Source organism: Microcebus murinus, chromosome 5 (genome assembly GCF_040939455.1).
Source record: "Microcebus murinus isolate Inina chromosome 5, M.murinus_Inina_mat1.0, whole genome shotgun sequence".
Lineage (NCBI taxonomy): Eukaryota > Metazoa > Chordata > Mammalia > Primates > Cheirogaleidae > Microcebus > Microcebus murinus.
This window is the reverse complement of record NC_134108.1, coordinates 106,016,903-106,036,414: the sequence shown is the minus strand read 5'-3', so window position 1 is coordinate 106,036,414 and position 19,512 is coordinate 106,016,903. Positions and strand designations below refer to the sequence as shown.

At 39.5% G+C, this 19,512-nt stretch overlaps 1 protein-coding gene across 1 annotated transcript in view; it reads left to right on the top strand.

Moving 5' to 3' along the window:
* ZFAND3 (zinc finger AN1-type containing 3) overlaps positions 1-19,512 on the top strand; it is a 321,862-nt gene that overhangs the window by 277,961 nt on the left and 24,389 nt on the right. The window contains exon 5 of the mRNA XM_012746789.3: positions 13,836-14,003. Within this exon, the coding sequence (XP_012602243.1) occupies positions 13,836-14,003 (168 nt within the window). The remainder of the gene's footprint in view (positions 1-13,835; positions 14,004-19,512) is intronic.

Here is a 19,512-nt window from a genome sequence, read left to right as displayed (position 1 = left end):
GCTCTCGCTCTCCCTCTCTCTCGCTCGCTCTCTCTCGCTCTCTCGCTCTCTCTCGTGTGTATTTTATCCATACCCCTAATCATTTGAGTAAGTTGTGGACTTGATACCGTTTTGTAGTAAACTTCAGTGTGTAATTCTTAAGATCAAGGATTTATCCTACATAGCCGTTGTACAATTGTCAAAATTGGGAACTTAGCATTACTATATAGCTGATTTTTAGTGCTGTTGTTCATAGGACATCTTGATGATAATTGTTTCAGCAAAGAGTTGAGCAAAATTGAATTGAGGTTAAAATGTTAGGCACTTGTTTCTCTCATGGTTCAAATATGGACTAAAGATAATTTTTATGTTGATAGTTTTTGTGCAGAATTTTTTGCCTCTGATTTTCCAGCTGCTTGTTTTACAAATAAGGTTATTTATCTTTCCTTTGTAAACCATTTTCTTTAGGCAGCTTTCTGCAGTACTCCCCATCCCTCTGCACACTTTGTAGTGCCTGCATTAGCGCCGACACATCCCTGCGTAAGGAACACTTAATACACTCATTCAGGGGGAAGAAAAGGTACAAAACTTTCTCTGGGCACTCTTCTATACTAGAAGACATCTAACTTTAGGTTCATTTAGCCTCACATAAAAAGGAGTTAAAACAAGGCACAGAAGTTATTTTTTTATAAGCTTAAGGATTTGCCTTGAGAGTAATGAGTCAAAGGATTAGATTTTGGGTAGAAGAAACTAAATGATAGGTAGGAAAAGGAACTGAATTAAGCTGATGCTAAATTAGAAACAAAAATAGTTTAAAAACAAATCAGCTATTTAATTTTAGCATCTACTCAGTTATGCATTCAAGCTGATTTTTTTAAACAGCAAAATATAAATGTTGAAACATTTTTCCTGTGCATTAAACCTGGAGTACATTCCACAGGATGACAGTCTCCTGTTGCAAGATTTACCATCATTAGGAACTTGTCCTGTTATAGAGATCTTTTTCCTTCTTTCTTCTTCCTCCACCACCTCCTCCTCCTCTTCCATCATCATCATCTTGTTGAGCACTACTGGAGTACTAAACATACATAGCTGATTCTGCCCTAACCCTAGAATCTTATAAGTCAGACAAAACTATTAGAAGATTAACTGTCCTGCCTGGGGGTGTTTTTAAACTTCATAGGGGTGAGAATGCATTCTCTTTGCATGAGAATGTTTTACTTTTTGTCTATATGTGTGCTTTTAACAAAAATTCAGAAAATTTACTTGAATTAGTGTCTCATTCATCATTACCCATTTCCCTACCCCTATACTCAGTGTTTCTTCACAGAGGACACCTGTTTTCAGTCCTCTTGGAAAAAGACCCAGTACCAGATCAGGTTAACCCCTGGGCAAGTCATCCATACTTTGGAAACCAAGATATTGCTATACAATATTATTTGAGACTTCTGGCCTGTCCCTTCCCTCCAGGCCTCTTCAAATATAAGTCAACAGTAAGAGGAAGTGACCATAGTAACAGATATTACCCAGCTGTTCAATTATATAATTTTATATGGCATGATTTGAAAACTTCTAGGCTTCATATAACTACAGAGTACATGGAAGACTGGTTCCATATTTTTAGGAAGTTTAACTTCTGTATGAGTTTTCTAAGAAAATGGAAACAGTATTGTCCATTTTATACACAGTTACATTTTATACACAGTTACTTAAGTAAGTCCTCACTTAAGGTCATCAACAGATTTTTGGAAACTCCAACTGTAAGTGAAACAAATGTATGACAGAACCAATTTTTTTCTCATCGGCTTTACAACAAAATGACCTCAGTTGAGGACCTGTTGTGTGTTTCCCTGAAGGTTGCAGTTTCTAAGAACCTGTTGATGACATTAAGTAAAGACTTACTGTATTTAAAAATAAATCTGGATATATAGCTACTTTATGAACCTCTCAAGTTTCTCTTTGTTTAGATGGATGAAAATACATCTTGACTGATCTTATTTTTCTGGTAACACTAGAAAAAAATAGTAGAACAGAAGTTTAAAACTAATCTTATTGTAAGAGTGTTTGAACTCTCATCATAGACTGATTGTGGTCAAGGAACAGAAATTACAGGATTTGGGCATGTGGACTTTGAGAAGTAGGTCTTTCTCTAGGTTTCATAATCTTGCTTTTCTATCTATTTTGCTTTACCTTAGTAGTGCTAACTTATTTTGTGCTGTACTGATTGTATTAATGTAATATTTTTAAAAATCAATGCATTGTAATGTTACTGAACTCTAAAATACCCACATATGTTATTAAAAGGAAAGGTTATCTATCGAGGGTAATTCATTAGTTGTGATGCGAACTGGAACATCTATGGGAAAAAGTAATATGGTTTAGTTGAACAGGTAGGAGGTATCTTGCTAATGAAGAAGCTAAAACAAGGAAGTGGTGTTAGGCCCAGTATCAACCATGTAGGATGACTACTGTATTGCTGGCCTGACAGGTTGTGCTGACTAGCCACCTCTTTGTGGAACTTAGCTCCTGGTGATGCCCTTTCATTAATTAGTGCAGTGGAAATGGCACTTAAGAAACAGGGATAATAGCTGTAGTTTTTCAAATGAACCCAGCATCTTCCTCCTCTTAACCACCCTCATAGCCTCCTACAGCTCATCTACCAGATTTCTCATACTCGAATATATGAGGTCTCTTTATTAAAAAAGGCACTGGGAGGGTATATGAGACTTGTCAGCTGAGCTATGGGAGGCTATGAGAGTGGTTAAGAAGAGGAAGCTTTAACTTCTGCCTGTGGGGTCCATATAAAGGAAAGAAGACATGTTTTGCCTTATCTGGTTATTAAGAGAAACAAAATTTCAAATGGAAGTATCTGGCTTTTCCTGTGCCATTGGAAGAATCTGTTCTGTGTCATCCTACAAATAATCAGTAAAGAAACTTTTGTGGACGGAGTTTTAAAAAATAACACGTGTCTACATCCAATATTAAGTCCAAGATATGACAGGTGGAACAAAGCACATCAAAAAAGAAAGAATAAAGCTTATTTTATATAAATTAAATACTGTGACTACAATCTAGAGAATTAGCAGGAGTGGAAAGTGATATGAGAAATTATCTTATAGTCTAAGAGCAACAGAGATGTATCCTAGAAAAATTGACAGTCATTTAGAGAAGAGGAGTCTATGTGGAATGGAGAGAGGAGCTTGTTTTCATTCTCCTATTTGGCTCAGGATCTGTCCCCACCCTCATCCCAGAGACAGCTGGGTCTTTGTATACATAGACAGTAACACAAACTTGTCTTCATGGTAAGGTACTCTCATGGGAGAACAGAAGTAGAATCTTAAAATGTAACAACTATTGGAGACAGGATGTATGGTGGTTAAAAGCAAAGACTTGAGACTAGGCTGTCTGTGTTCAAATTCAAACTCTTCTACTTACTAGCTATGTATGTGACATTGGGCAGTTTGCTTAACCTGTGCCTCAGTTTCTAAATCTGTGAAATGCAGGTAATAATAGTAGCTACCTCATGGCCTTATTACAAAACCAAAGTGAGTTTTTTTATATGTAGAAGCACTTAGAAAGTACTGGTAAGAATAAGTGCTTTGTGTTAGTGTTCATTACTGCAATTATTATGGAAGCTTAACTTAAGGAATCTCTTGTCATACCCAACTGCTATGATGAGTGGCCTTAAAAATGAGCTTGGATAAAAGATTATATACCATATGATTCCATTTATATGTCCATATAGATGACATTCTTGAAATGACAAAATTGTAGAAATGGAGCATAGCTTGGGGGTTCTAGGGACCAAGGGGGAAGGGAGAGAAGTAATCCTTGCTGTAAAAGGGCAATGTGAGGGATCCTGGTGGTGACGGAAATGTTGCATGTCTCGATGGCATCTATATCACTATCCTGGCTGTGGTGTTGTCCTAGAGTTCTGTGCAATGTTACCATTGGGGAAAGCTGGGTGAAGAGTAAATGGGATCTCTCTGTATTATTTCTTATAACTACATGAGAACCTATGATTATCTCAAAATAAAATATTCAATAATAAAAATAAAATGGGCTTGGAAGATTCCTGATAGAGAAAAATTGACAATAAAAACCATGTGTGTGTCTGAGCAGATAGACCAATATCAAGGTAAACAAACATCGTGGAAGGAAAACTGTGAGCTGAGCATTCACATTTTAGTGAGATGTTCATGAACCCCCAGGAAAAAATTGAAATAGGTAGGGTCAAAGAGAGGGGAAAGATAAACAACAGCTTTATTTCCCTAAAAGCCCACCAAACTGGCATTCCTCAATTGCCTCTGCTCCCTAGACTGTGAAATGGTCTATTTAGTTGATGATTTGGGGTAAAGAGAAGAAGATAGATGAGCAACAACTTATATACAAATTATATTCTGAAAGGCAGGCCTCATAGAAAAGAATACAAGGATGACAAGTATGAGCTGGAAATCATCTGTCTACATACATATAATATCGTTCTTAAATTCAGGAGGTACCTTTTCTGACCTTTCCCTCATCTCCTGCTTAATCGTCCTTCCCCCTGGGTTTTATCACTTTCACTTTTTGTGTTCATAGCACTCCATTCATATATAAATATACCATTTACTATAGGTTTATTTGTTTATACATCTTTCCTTCTGGATTGTGGCCTCCTTGAGGGAAGAGATCACTGCTGTACCATTTTGATCTGCCAGTTCAGAGCCCAGTGCCTGGCACAAAGTAGGTGCTGAGAAATACTGACTCATCATGGCCCTTAACAGAGTGGCCATTAATCTAGAGTCCTGTATAAATTAAACAGATTAAATAAACGGGGAATATTATTGCACTAAATGGAAATGAACCTTCCTTAGCTTTTGTTTTTTAATCTGCTGAAATGTTTTCTTAGGTTTAAAATAAGGAAGAATTTTAGAAAGTTGAGTGATATAGCTATGAAGAGATGCATTATAGCAACTATTAAACAATAGGGTAGAGTCAATAGAGAGGGGAAGGGCAATCAGAAAAAGGCCAAGAAGCCATTGGAAAGAAGATAATTGGAGGAATGATTTGTGTGGCTTTCTGGGATAAATTTCAGCCCCAGGGAATGCCATCAGACTAAAACAAATCATGGTTGAGAGAATTAGTAGCTAGCTCATCTCCTAACATTTGCTTAAGCATCCACTCCTTGCCAAGGCACAGGTGAACCATATCCTGATGTCCAGTATATAGCAGGGGTGCAGTGGAGGCAATTGGAGGAAGAGCATTCTTCCCCCCACTGCCAAGGTGCAATAGCAATGGGGCTGATGCCACAGTACCTCCCTTTACTTGTGCCAACCCTCCAACCATGTGGGCTTGTTAGGTGTCTGCTGAAAGTTTTACATTTTTGGTTCTGCATATGTAACAGAGGAGGTGTACAATTAAAAATCTTTCTTAAAAGTTAAATGATGCCACAGATTGATTGATAGATCTGTAGATAGATAGGAAAGGAAGAAAGGCAGAAAACAAAAGAAGAAAGGAATCCAAGATGTGGCATATTCCACAGAAAAAACTGTTCAGAAAGTCTGTTATTTGAATGAATGAACAGTTTGAAGAACATACTGTTCTAGATTAAAAGAGACTTAGAGAGACATAGAGCTGAATGTAATACATGAAACTTGATTATATAAGCCATTAAGAACAATAAGGATAATTTATATTTGATAATATATTAGATGATATTGGGGCATTATTCTTAGTATTCTTAGGTGTGATAATTTTGCCATATATGCCTTCATTAGTAAATGTGTATGTATTCCATGGTGAAGTATTTTGATGTTTACAACTTATTTTCAGATGGTTGGGAAGGAAAAGTATAAATATGAAAGGGAGAGTTTAAGGTATATGACAAAATGTTAACAATTGTTGAATCTGAATGGAGTGTATACAGGTGATTACTGTATTATTCTTTCAACTTTGCTGCATGTTTGAAATTGTTTAAAAGGTTGAGTAAAGACTGACTGCTTTCCTCCTAAGGCTGGGAACAAGACAAGGGTGTCCTCTCTCAACACTCCTATTCTGCATTATACTAGAAAGCTTAGCCTGCACAACAGGCAAAAAAAAGAAATAGAAAAGGCCAGGCGCTTGTAATCCTAGCACTCTGGGAGGCCGAGGCGGGCTGATTGCTCAAGGTCAGGAGTTCAAAACCAGCCTGAGCGAGACCCCGTCTCTACTATAAAAAATAGAAAGAAATTAATTGGCCAACTAATATATATATATATAAATTAGCCGGGCATGGTGGCACGTGCCTGTAGTCCCAGCTACTCGGGAGGCTGAGGCAGTAGGACTGCTTAAGCCCAGGAGTTTGAGGTTGCTGTGAGCTAGGCTGACGCCACGGCACTCACTCTAGCCTGAGCAACAAATCGAGACTCTGTCTCAAAAAAAAAAAAGAAAGAAAGAAATAGAAGGCATACAGGTTAGAAAGAAAAGTTGGAGGGAAAACTCTGTTCTTTATAACTGTTGGACTCTGGTGCCATGACTTTTATTTAAGATTGTTTTATTTGATGAATAGCTTTCTGCCCATGGCCTGTTAGCTTCTCCTACTTGATTTTTTGATGAATTCATAATCACTTGTTTCTGTTATCAAGGTGTGTACCACCAAAATAAGCTTCCAGGTTCTTGTGTACCAGGAATTGGAGGGGAGAGAGTGGGTTGTGACGAAGTGAGAAATCTAATCCTAGTCTTTAAAACGTGCCTTTGGTCCAGGCAGTGGTGGCTCACACCTTTAGTTCCAACACTTTACAAGGCCAAGGAAGGAAGATCGTTTGAGACCAGGAATTCAAGACCAGCCTGGGCAACACAGCAAGAAAAACAATTTAAAAACAAATTAGAACTAGAAAATGCCTTTGGGGTATGTGGGTACTTATCTCCTGAATGGCACAGATTATCATGACTCCCTACTTCTGTGTGTTCTGCTGCTCTTTATGCTGTCTTCCAGCCAAAGGAGTCACTTCAGAAGCAGCTTCTGCCTTGCTGTTATGAGGACCAAAGTCAGATAGATGGTAACGATTAGCCCCAGGAAGGTTTCTGATCCCTTATGTTTCTTGAGCATACCGTGAAGGACAGAGACTCCCAAGATAGTCAACCCTGCTGATCGGCCACTCTAGATCTCCCAATCTGGTGTTTCCAGCAGGAGAGAGGAATTAATGCTTAGGAATTACACTGCCTAGTAGTTTGTGAACAACTGACTTTTAAAATGGTTATGATCCAGGACATGGCATCTCAGGTGTATTGCAAGCTAGATTCATCTTCATCTCCATATTAAATGAAGATGGTGTCATTCTCCACAAAATTTTAATAATCAGCCTATTGAACCTCATTCTCTGTCCATGGAATGGCTTTTCAACAGGTATGTTAATCCAAAATTATTCTAGGGCCATTAGGAAGATAAGAAGGGAAAATCCCAGTCAAAAGAAGTGGGGAAAATTTTTTTTTAAATGAGTAATGGGGAAGTTTTCTCTCCTAAAGTCTTTCATGGCACACAGAGTAAAATGCCAGAAGAGGTTCACTCTAATCCTTCATATACTATGAAAGTGAAGCATGAGGAGAAACACAGAGAGAAGTTACCTGTAAAATAGGTTTTTTCAAGCCTCTTTTTTTATCAGTTTTTCCAGTGAGAGTGGTATTTTTCATGGACAGAGGTTTTAACAGCTTAAGCTCCTTTCAAATGGAAGGAGAGACAGCAGTGATGTGTGAGGGTTCATTAATTATTGCTCTTACTGATGTTTGCACATGGCTGTTGGGATCATAAATGTCAGTCTGTCAAGAGACTCTGATAGATTCTAAAAAAACTGATTGAGTACCTCAAAAGCTGTCATAGAGCCTGAGATTAAACAGATTCATCTTTCTTTCATAGACTAAGAAAAGATGCGGGCAAAGGGAATAGGAGAAGGCTTTCTTCTTTTTGTTGCCACTTCCCTTCTCCTGTTCTCCTATATTGTGGGTGTTGGCTTGTGCAGAGGCCTAAGAGCCCACCTGAGATGTCAGAACGCCACAGCCATGGTAGCAGCCTGGGGTGTGTGCAGGCTGCCAGCTGCACAGTGATAAGAGATTAAGAGAGATTGGGACTCAACTCTGACAGGCCTGACACAATTTATTTGGAAAATTTCAGGAGAGAACATGAGTAATAAAGACAAGAACAGTGACAGTAAGGAACAAATATGAATTTCTGTCAGAGACAAAACAGAATTTTAAAGGAAGTGGCTCTATTTGTTGTCTCCAGTCAATCTTTCCGGTTGAAAAATAGTTTCAAAATGGAAAGTATAATTAGAAGAATTCCTGTCTTCAGATTATGTTTTTAAAATCACTGTACAGTCAGCCCTCCATATTCATTGGTTCCACATTCATGGATTCAACCAACCATGGATTGAAGATACTTGGGGACAAAAATGAATGGTTGCATCTGTACTGACCATGTACAGACTTTCTTGTCATTATTTGCTAAACAATACAGTATAACAACTATTTATATAACATTGACTTTGTATTAGGTATTATAATCTAGAGGTGATTTAAGGTACAGTTGACATTTGAACAGCATGGGGTTGAACTGTGTGGGTCTACTTAGATTTTCCTCCACCTCTGCCACCCCTATGACAGCAAGACCAAACCCTCCTTTTCCTCCTGCTCCTCCTCAGCCTACTCAACATGAAGACAAGGATGAAGGTCTTTATGATGATGATCCACTTAATGAATAGTTAATATATTTTTTCTTCCTTGTGATTTTCTTAGTAACATTTTTTATGTTTTACTTTATTGTAAGAATATGATATATATTACAGATAGCATACAAAATGTGTCAGTCAGCTGTTTATGTTACCCATAAGGCTTCCAGTCAATAGTAAGCTGTTTGTAGTAGTTTGGTTTGGGGGCAGTCAAAAGTTATTTAATGTATGCAAATTTTTGTGCAAGGGGTCAGCACCCCAAGCACCCACATTGTTCAAGGGTCAGCTGTATACAGAATTATGTGCTTAGGTCATATGCAAATATTATGCCATTTTATATAAGGGACTTGAGCATCCTTGGCTTTTGGTATGTGGGGGGACCTTGGAACTAATTCCCTGAGGATACTGAGGGGCAACTATATAGTACTTATTTCTCTTTCGCAAATCAAGCAGTAGTTATGTTCATACCAAGAAAGCTAATAGGCAAGATACTTTTTCTTAAGATAATCCTTCCTTATTTAATCACATTATGATTTGTGATCAGACTTTTCGAACTGCAGTCCCCAACAGAGTACCCGGTCAGTGGCCTGTTAGGAACTGGGCTATCACCACCTGAACTCTGATGCCGCCTCTTTCTCCCCACCTGACACGCTGTGGAAAAATTGTCTTCCATGAAACTTAGGAACTAGGCCATATAGCAGGAGGTGAGCAGCAGGCGAGGGAAGCTTCATATGTATTTACAGCCCCTACAGCTGCTCCCCATCGCCACCTCCACCCTGCTCCCTGTGGAAAAAGTGTCTTCCATGAAGCCAGTCCCTGGTGCCAGAAAGGTTGGGGACTGCTGTACTAGAAGAGCCAATGCGATATCTTTCTTATTCTGTTAAACATTTACAGAGAAAGAGGAGGGGGGGTCTGGTGAGTACCAAGAGCTGTGAACCTGGCATGGGAGTGTGACAGCTCTGCGTGGGTATATCCAGACTAGATTATGTTCTTAAGAAAAGGCATACTGGAAAAAAATCTGCTTTGTTGGCCCTTTATGAAGGACCTTAATTAGAAGTCACTCTTACCTCCTGGGGTGGGAGCAGTTTCTGGCTTTGCCATGGCAGCTCCTCCCGCTGCTAATGAGCATGCTCCTTGCAAGGACTCCGTTCTTTTGACAGTTAGAGCTGCATATAAGAGTTATTTCTGTTCACCTTTCTCTCCATATTTAACCCTTACTGCCCTAGTTCAGAGCATGCAAGTAGACTATTAGGTGTTTCCTGTCATTGTTGAGGAAATAAAAAATGCTTCAAAGTAACAGGAATGATATTTGTGAGCAAAAAATAAATAATCAAAGTTTATTCATTATGGAAAGTAGATGGTTACTTTAATTTTAAAGATATTTGGATCTTTTTTTTTTCTGATAGTCTTTTTCTAATTGACATAAAACTTATAATTTGAATAGTTGAATTATTTAGTTCATTATCATATAATTAGAATCCTTGCCCTGGACATGTTTCTCTTATTTAGGCAACTCATCTTATGGCACAAGATTTCATTAGGTAATTAGCAGAGGAAATATAAATTTCTTGTGCTGACTATGATGATCCTATAGACTGTTATTTACTTCATTAGCTTCTACTTAAAACACAAAGTTGGCTTGTGAGAAAATGCCAAAGAATGGCTTGCTTCTCCAAGAAATTATATATAACACAATCAACTTCCTGGAAGGCAGCATGTGGAGGATGGTAAACCGTTTGGGGAGCTTATTTCTCCTCTCTTGTTGTGGTAGGGACCATTAGAGGGCATCTGATAGAATATCAACTGAGGGAAGGGTAAATGGGCATATTTCAGAGCTTAAAAGTTGTGAATCTCTTAATGTTTGGGAATAGTTCCTTACTTCTGAAAAATAACACACTTTTTCAGACATTTTATCTGTCTTGGTTTAGAATCATCAAGGACTGCTTCCTGTGGCTCAGACTTTCTATACATGGATGCTGGGACATGGACTTTCAGAGGACTGACTAGGCCTCAGTGGTGTTCTTTTAGGATGGCCAATGCAGCGCAGCCAGATGCTGTGGCAGCGTTAGAAACCTCCCTTAGGACCCATTATTCAGGAATATCCCATGCCTAGCCTGCCAGAACAAACAACTCAGTGGTCTTTATATTAATGTGGAATGATTAAAGGAATATTTCAGCACAGGTCCATGTAGACTTATTCCTTAGAGTTGTTATTGTTATTGAACAAGTGTTGGTCAGATAAGGTGGGGAATTAAGAGGAAAAGCGATCAGGAATGGACAGGCCTCCTGACTTTTGGGGGTCCCATCAAGGGGATGATTGATGACCAATTAAGATAATGTAAATATGAATTCCATCTCCCCAATCATAGGAATCATACGTTGAAAAAATTTTCTTCACATCTCACTCCCTTGCTTATTTGAAAATAGTTAGCCTATGAATAGCAAAGTTAAACTGAAATTCTTTTTTCTCTTCTTTTTTTCCTGCTCTATTGCCACATTGAAATTAAATTGTCTTCTCCTTGCAGCAAAGCTGTGCTTTAGAAATGGAGGCAGGTGCTTTGCAAGTAGATAGAACATTTGATAGTTTAGAACAGAATCATGTGGAAGGAGCTTTGAATGTGAACTCTGCATTTCCAGACAGTTCTATCAGAGGTGTGAATGAAAGAAGCTCAGAATCTGAGTGGTCCTCTTTTACATCAGAGATGTGCTGGCATCATGCCAAAGCCCTCCAAATTTTAGCCATCTTAATGATGAAAAGGCCTCAACTGCCTCCCTTTCTTGTATTGACACCCAGCCCCAGGGAATAGCTTCTTCTAAGGATGTTTCACATGTAGGACCTTGTCTCAGAACAAGTATCATTTTTTTTTTGTTATGCTTTTACTCTAGAATTTTCTTTTGTTACAAGAAAAAAAAAAGATATGCCTTACACAGGATTATTAATACAAATAGTACAATTGCTGGTTTGTGTAAAATGACGCCTCCCCGCCCCCCAGAGAGCACTGTGGCTCATACAAGGTGAATTCCTTTTGGCTAGCTGCTTGGTAATGATTTACATTTAGATTGTTGCTTGTTGCTCTTCTAGAAAAAGGAAGAGGGGGCCTGCTGTGTCTGTGGCTGCCTCGGTCACCACACAGACTGGGTTTGGACAACTTTGCTCAGCTGAGCTGGGAAATAGGCTAAACTTGGTTTCAGTTGTTTTCAAAGGCCTTATTTAGTTGGTTTGTATTGGGGGAAAATGTCATGTAGGACTGCAGGAATTAAATGAGATGAAAAATGAAGTTTACAATTGCTAAGAATGGTGCAGGGCCTCTGTATGCCAGTGTGCAGTGCAGTGGGGCTGGCGGGTTGTGAGCAAACCATCATCGCTGTCAGTGTGAGTGGGCAGTGGTGGGTGAAGTGCAGCATCTTCCTCACACACAGGGAGGCTGGAGAAAGGCACACAGACAGCATGCTACAGCTGTGGCTTCTCACTAGAGCCACTGTAAATAGAAAATCAGGACTGCCTAGGAGAAGATTCATTCATTCAAGAAATTTATTGAGCTATAGCCATGGAGGGCATGTCAGTGAACAAAGCTGGTGAAATTTCCTGCCCTCTTGAAGTTTGCATTCTTCTAGGGGATAATGTTAAGTATAAGCGCTATGGAAAAATATAAAGCAAGAAAAGGGAGAAGTGCTAGGGATGGGAGATTGGGTGGTATAGATAGGATGATCGGGGAAGAAACCATTGAAAATATGACCTTGTAAAATAAAACTGAAAAAAAGAAAATAAAATGTGACTTTGGAGCAAAGATTTAAAAGAGATGAAGATCCTATGTAGATCTGGATGAACAGTGTTCTAGGCAGAGGAAGCAGAAGGTCCAAAGGCCCAGAGTTAGGAGATACTAAGGAGCTGGTATAGACGGAGAGACAGGAGAAAGCAGCAGGAGGTAAGGGGAGGACAAATCATGTGGGGCACTGAGGGTCATAGTAAGTACTGGGACTCTTACTCTGAGAAGGGGAGCTGTTAGAGGATTTTGATCAGGGAAGTAACATAATTCTAACTTGATTTTTAATGGGATCACCTGGCTGCTATTTGGAGCATAGACTGCAGGGGCAAGGTGGTGAGCAGGGAGATGACTTAAGAGGCTCTTATACTAGGCTGGAAGAAAGGGTGATGGCTTAGACCAGGGTAGGGGTGGTGGAGGGATGAGAAGTAGTAGGATCTGGATGATTTTGAAGATGATCATTTAGGAGACTCCCTTCTAGAGGTTATTTAAAGAAACTATTTGGAACTTTGGCAAGAGTTACATCCTCAGCATGCAGTGGCAGCTAATCCAGGAGTACAGAGCCCCTGAGTGCTGCCCTGTTTTGGAAGGCAAGAGTCATTTACAGCCTGGCTGTGATGTGAACTTTATTGCATTTTAATTACTTTTTTGAAGTTACATAAGACAATTTGTCATACAATTAACCACCTTCCACCTGCCATTTTGTCACCACTACAAGGTGCCAGGTGCTGGTGCCAGGTCCTGCCACTGTACTACCCCACAGTGGAGGCCATGGGACAGCTTGCTTGTGAACAAGCGGGGGGACCCTTCACTCTGAACAAAGTTAGACTAATTTTCAGTATTAAAACCTCATTCTTGAGTGTTTAGAAGTAGAAATGTGAGTAATTTTACTGGAAAAGATTATGGATCACCCATCAAACACTGGCTTAGTATGGAATTATGAAAGCATTGTGATAAAAAAGACGCATTAGATTATGTTCCATTCTCTAAAGAATTGCAGTCTACTCGAGGATAAGCAAATACCCAAGAAGAGGTAAATGACCACTATAAGCAGTAAACATCTAGGGCCCATTGAGGGGGTACTGACAAAGACAGGATCCCATTTCTAGCTGGAGTGGTCTCCTTATGAAAACTTAGCTATTTTTTTAAAACAGTGTAGAACTCGGGTTTTTTTGAGCCACTCCCACCCTCCTCTCCTCTCCAGCTCAAGCCCAGCTTGTTTAGAAGTCAACAGTAAAGGTACATACCTGTCACAGTTTGTGCAGTATAAACCAAACAAGTCAGAACGGCTCCCTTGCTTACATGGGTCCAGTTCCTTCCCAGACAAGGAGAGTGGCCTGGTCAGACGAATGCCTGGCAGTACATTAATTAGTACGCTAATCCGTATCCCCTAATGTGTTGTTTCGGTCAGATTCACAGTCTGAGAATGAGGCTTCGCCAGTAAAACGGCCACGACTACTGGAGAATACTGAACGGTCTGAGGAAACCAGCCGATCTAAACAGAAGAGTCGACGTCGGTGCTTCCAGTGCCAAACCAAACTGGAGCTGGTGCAGCAGGAATTGGGATCATGTCGCTGTGGTAAGCCTCTCCCCCAATGGCATGATGGAGACTATGTCCCTAACACCCTGGCCCAGCTTTGGAAATTAAGTGGCTGAAGTCCTTCATTCATCTCCTGAGTATTGTAGATAGGTTTGCTATAGCACCGCATGCTATACGTTTGGAGCTTGAGAAATCAGGAGCACAGAATTCTTGCTTCTGAACACCCATCATTTCTTCTTACACATACAAAAAAGACAAAAACATTCCCAACTCCTCTCACACATATTTCATTAGTGTTACATTGTCACTGCTCACTACTTTCAGTAACTGCTCCCCACCATTTATTCTGGTTCCTTCTCATTCATGACTTTAGAAAGTTACCAAACTAGCAAAATTATGGACTATGCACCATAAAATTCAGATATTAAATTAATTTTGGATTAGCTTTTTACTCTTCATGATAAATGGAATATTTCTCCTCCATATCTCTTTTAAATAAAGGTTTGATTAGAAAATTGTTTTCTTTGAACCTTAATTCATTCAGTCAGTTAATACTTGGAAATAACTTTAAAGTAACCTTTCCTTCTGTATTCGCTTGTGTAATACCACCTCTTAGAATTGTGGCATAGTGGCGGGATATATGTTTTGAAATGTTATGCCTACCCAGAGTGGAACAAAACTTAGGCCAGTGCTTTCTCTCCTCTTGACCACATATATCAACATAGGAACAAAATTGTATAGCTGCATTATTTTAGGCTGATTTACAGTTTTCTGTCTTTGTTTTTATTTCCTGATTTTAAAATATAATATTATAAAGTTGTTCTGGGGAACAGAGCTGTTATCAGGCAGACTTTGACACCTGCCTTTAGCCTCTGAGAATCCTGTCTTTCATCCTTAGAAGTACCCTTTAGAAGCTCCCTTTCACTTCTAGTATAGCTGGAGATGTCTTCCAAGTACTATTGCTGGCAGCCAGGACTAAATAGCTCACTCAGCAGTTATAAAATCTCAGTTACTGGAAGTTCTCTGTTTTCTAAAAAGGCAACCGTTGCTGCTCCTGTTCCTCAATTATCTGTCCTTTTGGAAATACAGAAGAAGAGAGTGTACTAGTGTCTCATGGAAACTAAGTTGGAACTGCTGTTCCTGTCATGACCAGATTTCTGTTTGTTACACACTGTGATGTGTATGGTCCTCCACAAGATTAGAAGTGTACATTCAACTACAGAGAGAGGGACCAGCACAGGGAGTCCAGGTGTCACCAGAGAAGTTTTTATTTTTTTAAAAAAATGCATTTTAGTTACACTATTAAATGCTTGTGGGAAAGGTAAAGAGGGTTAAGATAAGTGGTGGGAGCAAAGGCTATCAGCAGAGTTTCCAAACTTTAGTTATGTTCATGCATGTGGTACAGCCCAGGTAAATCAGAACCTTATTCTTGGGCTGTTTTGATCAACCCTGCCAGGTAATTTTAAATTCTTGGTGAGATAGATCAGGGAGGGATACTGTGGTTAGTCAAAGAAACTCTGAAGTCTGATGACTAACCAACTTTGCCCCACACAGGGCTGGGGAACCTGCAGCCTCAAGGCCACATGTGGCCCTCCAGATCCCCAAGCACAACTCTTGACCAAATCCAAACTCCACAGGAAAAAAATCCCTTTATTAAAAGGATTTATTCTGGCCAGGCGCGGTGGCTCACGCCTATAATCCTAGCACTTTGGGAGGCCGAGGCAGGTGGATTGCTTGAGGTCAGGAGTTCGAAACCAGCCTGAGCAAGAGCGAGACCCCGTCTCTACTATAAATACAAAGAAATTAATTGGTCAACTAATATACATAGAAAAAATTAGCTGGGCATGGTGGCGCAGGCCTGTAGTCCCAGCTACTTGGGAGGCTGAGGCAGTAGGATTGCTTGAGCCCAGGAGTTTGAGGTTGCTGTGAGCTAGGCTGACACCACAGCACTCACTGTAGCTTGGGCAACAAAGCGAGACTCTGTCTCTAAATAAATAAATAAATGGATTTATTTTGTAAAAATTGGATTCGGTTTGAAACACTTGGCTTTAGTCTTCATGTGAGTTATTGGGGAGTTTCAGCACTTCACTCCATTACCATTGTTGTGAGCCTACCTGGCCATTTTGGCTGTTGCTTTATAACATAGGCCTTTGGTTGTACCTAAATTAGAATTGTGGAATTTTCCTGTACTTTCTATTCTTGTTTTCTTCTTTAAAGTAACGAATCCTGGGTATTAAACAGGATTTGCCATAGTAGATCAAGCAGTCGTTTGTCAAATGTGCTGTCTTGCCCCCTGGCAGTGGCTAATGCTTCCTCTCCCTGTCAGGCAGGCAGTGAGATTTCACAATTTAGTGCTAAGATCCAAAGGTCTTGTAACCAAGTCTGCCAGTTTACCCTTCAACTTTGATGCAAACCACCTACTTTCCTAAGTTCTTAGCACCCAGCCGAAGAAAACTGAGAAATGCAAGTTAGATAACTTCACATTTCCCCAAATAAAGCAAACTTGACTGATCTCTGGTAAGTCCGATTACTCTGCCATGCTCTTTACCCTCATGGGTAGGAGGCTGGATTGCTAAGTGCCTGTTGGGTTTGTCACAAATGTGCATTCTTTTTAAACCATCTAACTACATTAGATGATTTTAAACCATCTAACTACATGTCCCTTGGCTTATGCCCAATTCTAAGAGTCCTTATAGCGAGATTTGACTTTTCTGTTGGGGAAGAAAGCCTTGAGCTTGCTGCAGTCCTTCCAGATGGTAGCCTTCCTAGAGAGGGCTAGGAGTTCAATTTGGCCCACACAGAGCATTTCTTATATACTAGAAAAATGACTGAGTCAACTGCCACACTTCAAAAGATGAAGGACAGCAATGGGAACATGCCTTAAAAATACCTGGGACTGCCTTTGACAAATAAATAACTCTTGTATTCTCTTGCCCGTCTGCTTGGATCTCTCTAGGAAAGGGTGAATTGTACAGTTATTTCCTTGAGAATGCATGTAGTGTTGGAGAGACATTTAACTGCCCTGAAAGGTTTTAGAGGGGGAAAACACAGTAATTTACTACTGAAAGTGAAGACTCAGGAAGGTAGTTTGAACTCAAACAGAGCACTTCTTTACTGCAGAAAATCTTTTTTTTATATATATATTCGCAATCTTTTCTTCCATTCCCCTTCCATTCTGTACAGGTTATTAACTGCTGACAAGAAATTCACATCTCATAAATAATGCTTAAGAGCCATTGCTATATAAATTGAATGTGTTATGAATTGTGATGGGCCTTTTTGTAGCATTCGATGCCTAGAGCAGGAAGAACAGAGGATGTCATTTTCATTAATTTCTAATGAGGTGCCAATTAAAGGCAGGGAAGATGCTCCAAAGGGAAGAGTGGCCAAGCTCCCCTGAATCCTCCGCCCCGGGGCTGTCATCCAAACACTGCCAGTGAAGCCTTCTCTAAAAATTCCATTAAATTACAGTCTCATCGAGAGCACACACAGACACATTCAGCTTTCCTTTGATCTTCAAAAGAGCAATTTGTAAGGCGAGTTCTGAGCCTTCTCACATAGGGAACAGCTAGAGGTGATAGGAATTGTTAATTGCTAAGACACTCCATGGGCTTTCAATAAGGAGGTGAATTTTGAAGAGGAATTCTCCTCTGCCTCACTGTGACTAGATAACCTTTAAATCAACAGTACCAAAGTAACACCCTTTTCCTGTGAAATCTTTCAGGGTGCCAGTTAGAAAAGGCATGTGGCAGCAAGGCTGGGATTATATCCTGCATCCTAGAGTACCTTCAACAGTTTAACTTCTCAGGATAGAAAACAACTGCATAAAAATGGATTTATGTGTTTCATTTTCTACTCAGTAGGCAAATTGATTAGTTCATTCTCATTGCAGGAGTCTTATCTGCTAGAGGATGTTCTTCTGAAATCTGGCCATCTTCATCAAATCTGGGCCACCTCACAGCCACGTGAATGCTGTCTTCTCTAAGCAGATCTTGCATGATTATCCACAGCTTGGCTTTTTAATCATTGTGCATTGCTTGCTAGAACCACAGAATTAATTTTTAAATGTCAGTCTAAGGGCTTGCATAAATTTTTGTATATTTTCACTTGATGGTGACTTAACAAACTATAAGCAGATGTGTCCCTTTTGGGGATAGTAGTGCTTTTACTAACCTCCTGAGTATCTGACTTCCTTTATTATTTTCAAAATAAGTTTTCTGTTCACTTTATAAGCTCAAAGTGATGTGTTAGCTGGGGCTTCTAGGATAGTTTATTGTCTTACAAATGCCTCAGTGGTCATTTCTGCCTTATCATTCACTGTCAAACCAAATCCAGCAGCATTTATTGAAATATGAGTATGCACAAAGCATTTTGTTAGGTTTTGTTGGGCATATAGGAGCTAGAAATAGTCAAGGCCAGTGGTTTCAAACTTGAGAGGGCATCAGAATTCACTTGGAGGGTATTTTAAAACACAGGTTGCTGGGGGGGGGGCGGGTATATACATACGTAATGAGTGAGATGTGCACCATCTGGGGGATGGTCATGCTGGAAACTCAGACTTGTGGGGGGAGAGGGGAAAGGGCATTTATTGAAACCTTAAAATCTGTACCCCCATAATATGCCAAAATAAATAAATAATAATAATAAAAAAACACAGGTTGCTGGGCCCCATTCCCAGAGGTTTTGATTCAGTAGAACAAGTTCCCAAGTGATGTTGATACTACTGGTCTGAGAACCATACCTTGAGAACCACTGCTCTAGGTAGTTCTTAATCTTGGAAGCTTTAAAAAAAATTAGAATATCTGGACCCCTCTCTAAGCAATTAAGTCAGGAAGGGTCCTCAGGTATTATTTTCAGCTTTTTATTTGGAAACAACATTTTTTTCTGGATCATTTGAAAGTAAGTTACAAACCTCATGGCCCTTTACCCCTTTAAATTTCAGTGAACATTTCCTAAGAATAGGGATATTATTTTATATAACCATAGCACAGTTATCAATTTCAGTAAATTGATACTGATACAGCACTTTTATCAAATCTTTCAGCTGTATTCCAGTTTTGTCAAGTGGTCTAATAATGTCCTTTTTAAAAGCATGTTTCTCCTCCAGCATAGGATTCAGTTCATGAACACATGTTGCATTTAGTTACCGCATCTCTTTAGACACTTAATTTGGAACATTTTCATAGCCTTTCTTTTTTTGTGTATAATATTGACATTTTTAAAGAATATGGCCTTCTATCCTACACACATACCTCTTTCTTTTTTTAATAGAATGCTCCTTATTTTGAGTTTGTCTGAGGTTTCTTCATAATTAAATGCAGGGTCCATATTCTCAGCCAGAATACTACATAAATAATAATGTGTCCTTCTCAGGGTTTCATATTGGGAGGGACAGATGTCCAAGATGTCCATCAGCCCCTCATTATTGATGTTAATTCTGATTTGCTCACTCAGTCAAAGTGTTGTCTGATTTTTCCACTACATAGTTACTGTTTCCCCCTTGCACCTAATAAGCAATCTGTGAGAAAACACTTTAATACCTTGTAAG